This window comes from Petromyzon marinus, chromosome 13 (genome assembly GCF_048934315.1).
Source record: "Petromyzon marinus isolate PM22_M1 ecotype Great Lakes invasive population chromosome 13, UKy_Petmar_22M1.pri1.0, whole genome shotgun sequence".
NCBI lineage: Eukaryota > Metazoa > Chordata > Hyperoartia > Petromyzontiformes > Petromyzontidae > Petromyzon > Petromyzon marinus.
In genome coordinates this window covers 7,270,716-7,282,484 of record NC_133679.1, presented here as the reverse complement: position 1 = coordinate 7,282,484, position 11,769 = coordinate 7,270,716, and the positions used below count along the sequence as shown (strand labels likewise).

Sequence of the window (11,769 nt, the reverse complement as noted above, 5' to 3'; positions counted from 1 at the left end):
ATTAGCCCGTAGGACCACTAATGGGGCATGGTTGATTGTGTGGCCTGCTGGCCCGTGTTAGTTTCTCTCATTGCTGCCGGTAAGCAGTTAAAACATTTTATTTACTACTTAACAATATTTTCTCTGTATGCTGGCAAGAACCATTTGTTTAGCAACGCTGTTGGTGTGACACTATTCTGGAGAATCCCAATACATTTTTGTAAACGGAAGGCCAAGAATATTTTGCAAACCACATGTTGAGAGAGGATTTATTCATATACTAAACAGGATTGATAAGTTATTGGTAAAAATAGAATACTTAAATAGAAAATGAGAATATTTGTATATTTATTAAAACCAAAATGACAGGTGTTAATATATTTAATATCTTATACACAGCGAATAAAACGTGCAAGTGTCCATCTGGCTCTTTTGCCACAAAGGGTATGTTGTACAAAAACAACCCGAACACTCAACATTTTCTCGGGGAAAACATACCCGCAAAATATTTGCCTTTTCGAATTCACATTTTGCCCGTGAAATTCCAAAAAAGTATGTCCAATACCAACCAATGGGAAGCCAAAAATGTTCGGAAGATCGACTTTCATTTTATTCGTAGAGTCGTTTTATTATTTTATTATTTCCCTTCCACGTGACTTTACCGTAAGAACCAAGAAGATGCGTCGTCAGGAAGTTACGTTCCCCATTAATTAATTATGTTAAAATGTTCTGCATGAAGCCATGGTTCCTTAACGTGCTTGGCTTCGGCATTGTGACATCACAATATAGGGCTGATTGACTTTATGATGTCATCACGTTTCACACCAAATCCCTTGCGCAGTGGGCAAGCGTGGGGTGAAACTACATCCCGCACAGATGTGCGGGCTGTGCTAGTATGCGATATGCAAGTCATGCATAAGCACACTGCATTGACTTAAACAAAATCTTGTAATTTCACTAAGATGACTTAAAGTGCAATAACTCCAGAATAAAATATGCTCTTTTGGAAAAAAATGTCCACAGGATACACTGACATACATACGCAAGAGCGTGTCAATGTTTTTTGATAATGGGATATCACCGAGTGTGAACTGGAAGGTAAACAACATGCCACGCACGCACACACGCGCGCGTGGCACCGCAGCGACCGGCGTGTGGCCTAGCCGTTGGCAGCACAATTGTGCAAGGCATTTCCCCCCTCCACATCGATGCGATCGTAGAGCCACTTGCGGTACACGCGGCACTGGAGACCACACTTGGGGGAGCTGCACTGGGAGCAGCTGTAAAAGCAGCCTGGACAGTCCTCGTCCAGGCAGTCGCATAGGTCAATCCCCACGGAGATGAGCCGCCCCGCCTCATCGTACACGCGCTGATTCGCTTGCTGACATAGCCTGGCAGTGCCACAACCGACGGATTGAGCTCCAGTAAGCAAAATGAGGCGGCGATTCTGAAAACACGTTCACGTTCACAAATGCACGAATCCAACATATATATTGACGTCATTGCACCTTTTCGTAAGTAGCATCTGCAAACTAAATGTGAAGTGATTCAGCTGAGCAGCAAGTTGTCGTGATTCAGGTGCATGCTCCGATTTAGAAGTATGTTTTTTGTTTAGTTTATGACATTTCGTTTTTATTGTCTTGTCCCAAATTGTTCTGTCACCCATTTGATTAACTTCCATGTACAGCACATTAGTATATAGCTTGCTTAAATATAAATTAATGAAGCCTTTGATATATGATGCATGCATGAGCATATACACTTATTTATGAATCAATGCATCTTTATAGTGCAGATCATGCATCAGATATAAGGCAGCTAACTTGCAAAAATGTCCGTTTACTGCATTCTTTGGGGAAAACTCTAAATAATTATACATTCATGCAGTATTTCTAAATCACGTATTGTACTTTTCAGGGACAATTTAGTGCCCAAGTAAATGATGACGTGCATTACAAACCATCCTTAACTTAAATGCTGCAACTCTGGTCATTTTGCCTTGGCAGCCAGTCGCGAGACACAAACCACGAATTACATTGATCGACATTGCCAGCCAGGGCAGAACATATTACACACAGTCCTCTTAGCAATGCCACGCTGATCTTGCCCTCCTTGGTTCGCCTGACACAATGTGGCCCTTTTGCAAACACGCTGGTGATGTGTGGGGTCCCACCTCTCTGCGGTTTTGACTTTACTCTGCAGCTTCCTCCGTTCCCGCTTGCTGTTCTCAGGGTTGAAGTCCGAGATGTTGGGACCAGGGTTGAGGAAGCGCAAGGTGCGTATTGCCTTGGGCGTCTGCGGCTGTAAGCGAAAGCTTTGTCAGTGCTGTGTACGGCTTCAAAGTGGTAGTAGGAAACATTTTGTCAGATGAGTGTGCATCTTCCACGATTCAGTTGTCACAATGGGTGGCCATTTACGATACCATTGGGTTACTCATTTTTGTTGTTTATATTACTTGTATTGTCTCATTCTCCTTGTTCAAATTTGTTGTTGCTCTTCATTGATTGAAGAGGAGAGTATTTTGCCTTATAACCAAACAACCTGGAATGTGCCAGATCGTGGAAGGAATACCAGGGTTGAGCCTGTATATTGCTTTGGTAGGTGGCCACTGTGCATCATTAACAGCAGGTTGCTTTTATAGGGTGCTGGGGGAGAGGCTCTGTGCAACATAATATTGTTGCACTGGACTTGCATGCTCACTGCCTTCAACTCCACCACCGTGGTGAAAGAGGGCCAATAAGCCCATGAGCTGAGACAAAAGGGCTGTTCGCACGTAATCATAATACGCACCTCCAACTTTTCTTTAAAAATACAGGCAAGGTTGGGGTTGGGCATCTTATAATCCGGATAATATGGTATGTGTATAGCTTGGGCATGCCATCAGCTGCTGCGATGATAAACACTAACCCACGAGGGATTGCGCAATTAATGTAACGACTCTGCAAAGTCCTGTATTTTGTTACCAACAGTGGGTTGTCGACAGGGGTACTGGGTCAATGTCTTTACGGGCAACAGCCGTCAGGCTGACTTCGTGTTAGTAAAATATTCCATTAAAAGTGTATCCCGGTCCCACTACGAAGTGTGATGAATGGGATGAAATTCACGTTTTGACAAGGGACTTGGTAAGTTATGCTCATATTGCATCCATAATAGAGGGTTTTTTTGGGGGGTTAGATCGCGTAAATGTGTCGTTAAACCCGCCACCGTCCGACAGTAAATTAGTGAGGTTCTGTCACGTAAAGAGAACGTGACCAATTCGTTACGAGTACAGCACACCGGTGTGTTGGAGAGCAAATACACAACATTTACAATCCGAGTACGACGTTTCGCCAGTAATTTCAACCGGCAGATTTGTGGAGAGAAATCCTCCCGTTATGTCCCTTAAATAGAGGCGCAGATGTGATGGGGTCACCTGTGAGCCCTTCACGTGCAGGGGGGGTGGAGGAATTAATGAATGTGTAAAAATGACAATGGTTATCCATTGCCTCCTATTGCACGTCTGTACTATACAATATAGAGATCGTGTGATACCGAGTGAAGACGCATTCCTGCCTTGCGTTCGAGATTCCCGGCTAAGGCTGAACAGCCTCCACTGCCTGCACTGACCAGTGTGAAGTATGAGAACTCAAGCAACATCCGCAAACCGACACGACGTGTTACGGGTGGAGGACTGAATCCGGCAGCAGACTGGCAAAGTTAATCACGGCAGTAGCCAGGGTAATCTTGACTTCTAAACCGTACATGTGTCGTTAAACCCGCCACCACCTAACGCAGCATATTAATAAGGTTTGCCACGCAAACAAAACATGCCAATTTGTCACACTGGCTTCGTTACGTTGGCCGTGTCGGGTGGTGGCGGGTTTCACGACATTCTATACATTTTGATTTATGATATTCTATAAGCCAAGAATTTCACGCGCGTGACGTCACTCCACGTGAGCCCCCCTCCGCGTGACGTCACTCCACGAGGCCCCCCCACTTGACGTCACTACACATGAGGCCCACCCCCATCATTAATATTCATGAGTGGGTGGATTTTTACACTAACATAGAGGAAGGTCGAGCCGAATTAAATAATTTATTATGCAGTCGCTTCAAATATGACGTTTCTTTACAGAAAGTGAAAAATAAATTTACGCAGCACAGTGCTACATCCGTGGGTGACGTCACTGCAAAAGAGCCCCCCCCCTTCATTAATATTCATGCCCGCGTGTAAATTTACACTGACGCACAAGAAGGTCGCGCACTGCACATGCCACACCCCTCCCCTCATTAATAATCATGAGCGGGTGACGTCACGCCACATGCCGCACCCCTCCCCTCATTAATAATCATGAGCGGGTGACGTCACTCCACATGCCGCACCCCTCCCCTCATTAATAATCATGAGCGGGTGACGTCACTCCACATGCCGCACCCCTCCCCTCATTAATAATCATGAGCGGGTGACGTCATGCCACATGCCGCACCCCTCCCCTCATTAATAATCATGAGCGGGTGACGTCACTCCACATGCCGCACCCCTCCCCTCATTAATAATCATGAGCGGGTGACGTCACTCCACATGCCGCACCCCTCCCCTCATTAATAATCATGAGTGACGTCACTGCACATGCCGCACCCCTCCCCTCATTGATAATCATGAGCGGGTGACGTCACTCCACATGCTGCACCCCTCCCCTCATTAATAATCATGAGTAGGTGACGTCACTCCACATGCCGCACCCCTCCACAATAACCATGAGCGGGTGACGTCACTCCACATGCCGCACCCCTCCCCTCATTAATAATCATGAGTAGGTGGCGTCACTCCACATGCCGCACCCCTCCCCAATAACCATTAGCGGGTGACGTCACTCCACATGCCGCACCCCTCCACAATAACCATGAGCGGGTGACGTCACTCCACATGGGGGGGGTGACGTCACTCCACATGGGGGGGCAACCCCACCCCCTCATTAATAATCATGAGCTGAACAATTTTTCTATTGAATATTTCAGACGTCCCGCAATATACACCCGTCATTGGACGGGCAAACAAAAACCTCGTCTTATATTTACGCGATCTAACCAGCCCCCCCCCCCCCCCCAAAAAAAAACCTCTCCAGTATTACGGAAAATATTGGTAGCGAAAGCCTACGTGTTAAACATGCAAAGCGCATGTGGATAATGGGAAAAGGTGTGTGTGTGTATAATTTGACAGCGCGTGTACTCTGGAAAGAAAACACGCATTTAATGGAAAAGCACGTGGATGTAACTGGCAAGAGCAGACGGTGCAAATAACACACGTTGCCACAAAGCGCACGACAACACGCAACTAAAGAGCGCCAGTGCGCTTGGTTGACACAGTTGCCAGAACGTTGCGTACGCGGTGCAAGTTTCCACACGAGCGCCGCGTATATACACTTCACCGCACAGCGATACGCACACGAAGCTTATCAGCACTGCATACAAAAGGTGCCCCAAAGTCGACATTGACAGTCAGTACCAGTGACGTGCAGTGAGGTCAGTGGCTGGGGAGGCACTGGCTAGTGTCAAGAGTCACACAGAGAGGGGGGGGGGCGTGGCTTCACGGAGGTGGGGGCGTGGCCTCACTGAGGGGGGCGTGTTAGACGCATCCCCCTAAGGGAGGCAGATGTGATAGCTGCCTCCCCCGGTGCTTTTTCATTGCAGTTTCATGACGTGACCAGCGAGCCTAAATATATTTATGCACATACGTGAAATAAGTTGTTGTTGTGCACCTTGTTGCGACAAAACAACACCACGTGTTGTTGTTGTGCACCTTGTCGCGACAAACAACACGTGTTGTTGTTGTGCACCTTGTCGCGACAAACAACACCACGTGTTGTTGTTGTGCACCTTGTTGCGACAAAACAACACCACGTGTTGTTGTTGTGCACCTTGTCGCGACAAACAACACCACGTGTTGTTGTTGTGCACCTTGTCGCGACAAACAACACGTGTTGTTGTTGTGCACCTTGTCGCGACAAACAACACCACGTGTTGTTGTGCACCTTGTCGCGACAAACAACACCACGTGTTGTTGTTGTGCACCTTGTCGCGACAAACAACACCACGTGTTGTTGTTGTGCACCTTGTCGCGACAAACAACACCACGTGTTGTTGTTGTGCACCTTGTCGCGACAAACAACACCACGTGTTGTTGTTGTGCACCTTGTCGCGACAAACAACACCACGTGTTGTTGTTGTGCACATTGTCGCGACAAACAACACCACGTGTTGTTGTTGTGCACCTTGTCGCGACAAACAACACCACGTGTTGTTGTTGTGCACCTTGTCGCGACAAACAACACCACGTGTTGTTGTTGTTGTTGTGAACCTTGTCGCGACAAACAACACCACGTGTTGTTGTTGTGCACCTTGTCGCGACAAACAACACCACGTGTTGTTGTTGTGCACCTTGTCGCGACAAACAACACCACGTGTTGTTGTTGTGCACCTTGTCGCGACAAACAACACCACGTGTTGTTGTTGTGCACCTTGTCGCGACAAACAACACCACGTGTTGTTGTTGTGCACCTTGTCGCGACAAACAACACCACGTGTTGTTGTGCACCTTGTCGCGACAAACAACACCACGTGTTGTTGTTGTGCACCTTGTCGCGACAAACAACACCACGTGTTGTTGTTGTGCACCTTGTCGCGACAAACAACACCACGTGTTGTTGTTGTGCACCTTGTCGCGACAAACAACACCACGTGTTGTTGTTGTGCACCTTGTCGCGACAAACAACACCACGTGTTGCTGTTATTGTGCACCTTGTCGCGACAAACAACACCACGTGTTGTTGTTGTGCACCTTGTCGCGACAAACAACACCACGTGTTGTTGTTGTGCACCTTGTCGCGACAAACAACACCACGTGTTGTTGTTGTGCACCTTGTCGCGACAAACAACACCACGTGTTGTTGTTGTGCACCTTGTCGCGACAAACAACACCACGTGTTGTTGTTGTGCACCTTGTCGCGACAAACAACACCACGTGTTGTTGTTGTGCACCTTGTCGCGACAAACAACACCACGTGTTGTTGTTGTGCACCTTGTCGCGACAAACAACACCACGTGTTGTTGTTGTGCACCTTGTCGCGACAAACAACACCACGTGTTGTTGTTGTGCACCTTGTCGCGACAAACAACACCACGTGTTGTTGTTGTGCACCTTGTCGCGACAAACAAGCCAACGGAACGCGTTACTACTAACCCGAGGCGCGTCCACCGGGGGGTGATGGGAGTTGTTGGTGCGAGGTGGTGGGGGGTGGTGGTCGTGGAACACAACAACAAAAGTGGGTTCCGTAATCTAGCAGTGGACTGACCCTGGCCTAACGCGATTGTACGGAGCGAGCCGTGCACACCGAGGCCGACACGCGGGAGGGTTTAGTCCGGGCCACACGTTGGGGGGGGGGAGCCCCCCACGCTGGGGGGGGAGCCCCCCACGCTGGGGGGGGAGCCCCCCACGCTGGGGGGGGAGCCCCCCACGCTGGGGGGGGAGCCCCCCACGCTGGGGGGGGAGCCCCCCACGCTGGGGGGGGAGCCCCCCACGCTGGGGGGGGAGCCCCACGTGTCGTCCTCCTCGTCCTCGTCGTGGCCACATGAACAGACGCCACGAGGGCCTTCGCCGTTCTACACGGGACGAGTATCGTTGTGCGGTAGCGAGCAGGACCTTCTTATTCGTACGAGGCCCCGTCTCTCTTTAATTAAAATAAAAACCGAGACGCAACTCGAAAGTGACTTCCTGATGAGAGAGAGAGAAAATAAACACGGAGGTCTCTTTACTGTCACCCGCACTTGCAGCAGTGTATCGTCTGACACCATACACCACTGTAGTTACTGAGTATCGTCTTGACATGAACACACTACTGAGGCTTCCCCACACGCTCTCTACTCCGGCTGCGACAATACTTTCTGTCGTGTTAATACAACTACTATTGCCGAGGCCTCGGTCCTGGCATCCGCAATTCGAGTTTTTGTTCAGCTTATCAGCAGCCCACGGTGGCGTTAAAGACGTTCACGTCTGGGCCCGGTGTCGATACTACAACAACAACACCACCACCACCACAGGGGAAGAGGAGCAGGAGGAGTGGGGGGCCCACGGGAGCAAGAGAGACCTGCGTTGTGGCCGAATTCCCTCCCTCGGACGTGCGAAGATTCTGATCCATATCCGCGCAGCAGCAAGATGACAGCAAGCGAACAGCAAAATTTACATTGGGTGGGCGGGTAGAATGGGCGGAACAGGCGGTGTGAGACAACACCTCCCACCCCACACCTCCCCTGGTACTGTACACGAACCCATGATGTTCTCATGTTTCGTCGTTTCTGATTTGACTTGGGTGGCACTTGCGTGTCAAGGTGAACGCGAGCCCTGGGCATGTGGGCGCATTCATTTCTGAGCCGGTTCTGGGGTTGGGCTCTCGAGTTGGGCCCTCCCCGCCACCACCATCAACACCGAATGTCGGTTTGGCCCGTTCAAGTTCACCTTTCTGCTATCGTGGCCACACCACGCAGCAACTCTACTGCCCCCTTCTGAGAGGACCTGTTGTCACCATATAACACCTGGTGTCTATAATATAACACACCTGTTGTCACCAAATAACACATCTGATGTCTATAATGTAACACACCTGTTGTCACCAAATAACACCTGATGTCTATAATGTAACACACCTGGTGTCTATAATATAACACACCTGGTGTCTATAATGTAACACACCTGTTGTCACCAAATAACACCTGATGTCTATAATGTAACACACCTGTTGTCACCAAATAACACCTGATGTCTATAATGTAACACACCTGGTGTCTATAATGTAACACACCTGATGTCTATAATGTAACACACCTGTTGTCACCAAATAACACCTGGTGTCTATAATGTAACACACCTGATGTCTATAATGTAACACACCTGTTGTCACCAAATAACACCTGGTGTCTATAATGTAACACACCTGATGTCTATAATGTAACACACCTGATGTCTATAATGTAACACACCTGTTGTCTATAATGTAACACACCTGATGTCTATAATGTAACACACCTGTTGTCACCAAATAACACCTGATGTCTATAATGTAACACACCTGGTGTCTATAATATAACACACCTGGTGTCTATAATGTAACACACCTGATGTCTATAATGTAACACACCTGATGTCTATAATGTAACACACCTGATGTCTATAATGTAACACACCTGATGTCTATAATGTAACACACCTGGTGTCTATAATGTAACACACCTGATGTCTATAATGTAACACACCTGATGTCTATAATGTAACACACTTGATCTCTATAATGTAACACATCTGATCTCTATAATGTAACACATCTGATGTCTACAATGTAACACACCTGATGTCTATAATGTAACACACCTGATGTCTGTAATGTAACACACCTGATGTCTATAATGTAACACACCTGATGTCTATAATGTAACACACCTGATGTCTATAATGTAACACACCTGATGTCTATAATGTAACACACCTGTTGTCACCAAATAACACCTGATGTCTATAATGTAACACACCTGATGTCTATAATGTAACACACCTGATGTCTATAATGTAACACACCTGATGTCTATAATATAACACCCCCACTGTCTATAATGTAACATACCTGATGTCTATAATGTAACACACTTGATCTCTATAATGTAACACATCTGATGTCTATAATGTAACACACCTGAAGTCTATAATGTAACACACCTGGTGTCTATAATGTAACACACCTGATGTCTATAATGTAACACACCTGATGTCTATAATGTAACACACCTGATGTCTATAATGTAACACACTTGATCTCTATAATGTAACACACCTGATGTCTATAATGTAACACACCTGATGTCTATAATGTAATACACCTAATGTCTATAATGTAACACACCTGATGTCTATAATGTAACACACCTGTTGTCACCAAATAACACCTGGTGTCTATAATGTAACACACCTGATGTCTATAATGTAACACACCTGTTGTCACCAAATAACACCTGGTGTCTATAATGTAACACACCTGATGTCTATAATGTAACACACCTGATGTCTATAATGTAACACACCTGTTGTCTATAATTTAACACACCTGATGTCTATAATGTAACACACCTGTTGTCACCAAATAACACCTGATGTCTATAATGTAACACACCTGGTGTCTATAATATAACACACCTGGTGTCTATAATGTAACACACCTGATGTCTATAATGTAACAAACCTGATGTCTATAATGTAACACACCTGATGTCTATAATGTAACACACCTGATGTCTATAATGTAACACACCTGGTGTCTATAATGTAACACACCTGATGTCTATAATGTAACACACCTGATGTCTATAATGTAACACACCTGATGTCTATAATGTAACACACTTGATCTCTATAATGTAACACATCTGATCTCTATAATGTAACACATCTGATGTCTATAATGTAACACACCTGATGTCTATAATGTAACACACCTGATGTCTGTAATGTAACACACCTGATGTCTATAATGTAACACACCTGATGTCTATAATGTAACACACCTGATGTCTATAATGTAACACACCTGTTGTCTATAATGTAACACACCTGATGTCTATAATGTAACACACCTGTTGTCACCAAATAACACCTGATGTCTATAATGTAACACACCTGATGTCTATAATGTAACACACCTGATGTCTATAATGTAACACACCTGATGTCTATAATGTAACACACCTGATGTCTATAATATAACACACCCACTGTCTATAATGTAACATACCTGATGTCTATAATGTAACACACTTGATCTCTATAATGTAACACATCTGATGTCTATAATGTAACACACCTGAAGTCTATAATGTAACACACCTGGTGTCTATAATGTAACACACCTGATGTCTATAATGTAACACACCTGATGTCTATAATGTAACACACCTGATGTCTATAATGTAACACACTTGATCTCTATAATGTAACACACCTGATGTCTATAATGTAACACACCTGATGTCTATAATGTAATACACCTGATGTCTATAATGTAACACACCTGATGTCTATAATGTAACACACCTGATGTCTATAATGCAACACACCTGATCTCTATAATGTAACACACCTGATGTCTATAATGTAACACACCTGATGTCTATAATGTAACACACTTGATCTCTATAATGTAACACACCTGATGTCTATAATGTAACACACTTGATCTCTATAATGTAACACACCTGATCTCTATAATGTAACACACTTGATCTCTATAATGTAACACACTTGATCTCTATAATGTAACACACCTGATGTCTATAATGTAACACACCTGATGTCTATAATGTAACACACTTGATCTCTATAATGTAACACACCTGATGTCTATAATGTAACACACTTGATCTCTATAATGTAACACACCTGATGTCTATAATGTAACACACCTGATGTCTATAATGTAATACACCTGATGTCTATAATGTAACACACCTGATGTCTATAATGTAACACACCTGATGTCTATAATGCAACACACCTGATCTCTATAATGTAACACACCTGATGTCTATAATGTAACACACCTGATGTCTATAATGTAACACACTTGATCTCTATAATGTAACACACCTGATGTCTATAATGTAACACACTTGATCTCTATAATGTAACACACCTGATCTCTATAATGTAACACACTTGATCTCTATAATGTAACACACTTGATCTCTATAATGTAACACACCTGATGTCTA

General features: G+C 45.3%; 1 protein-coding gene across 1 annotated transcript; it reads right to left on the bottom strand.

Moving 5' to 3' along the window:
- Nucleotides 1-234: 234 nt before the first annotated feature.
- Nucleotides 235-8,388, bottom strand: LOC142924424 (ARL14 effector protein-like). Its single transcript, XM_076066825.1, has 3 exons — nucleotides 8,106-8,388; nucleotides 2,153-2,280; nucleotides 235-1,370 (listed from the first exon to the last, which is right to left on the bottom strand). The coding sequence occupies exons 1-3, from the start codon at nucleotides 8,154-8,156 to the stop codon at nucleotides 1,139-1,141; spliced, it is 411 nt and encodes a 136-aa protein (XP_075922940.1). The 5' UTR covers nucleotides 8,157-8,388; the 3' UTR covers nucleotides 235-1,138.
- Between the last annotated feature and the right edge of the window lie 3,381 nt (nucleotides 8,389-11,769).

Excerpts from the sequence above, each read along its gene's own strand:
- LOC142924424 (XM_076066825.1), bottom strand. The coding sequence starts at position 8,156 with ATGGATCAGAATCTTCGCACGTCCGAGGGAGGGAATTCGGCCACAACG. Across the intron at positions 2,281-8,105 it reads GGAATTCGGCCACAACGCAG|CCGCAGACGCCCAAGGCAAT; the intron begins GTCTCTCTTGCT and ends TTTCGCTTACAG. Across the intron at positions 1,371-2,152 it reads AAAGTCAAAACCGCAGAGAG|GCTATGTCAGCAAGCGAATC; the intron begins GTGGGACCCCAC and ends TGGCACTGCCAG.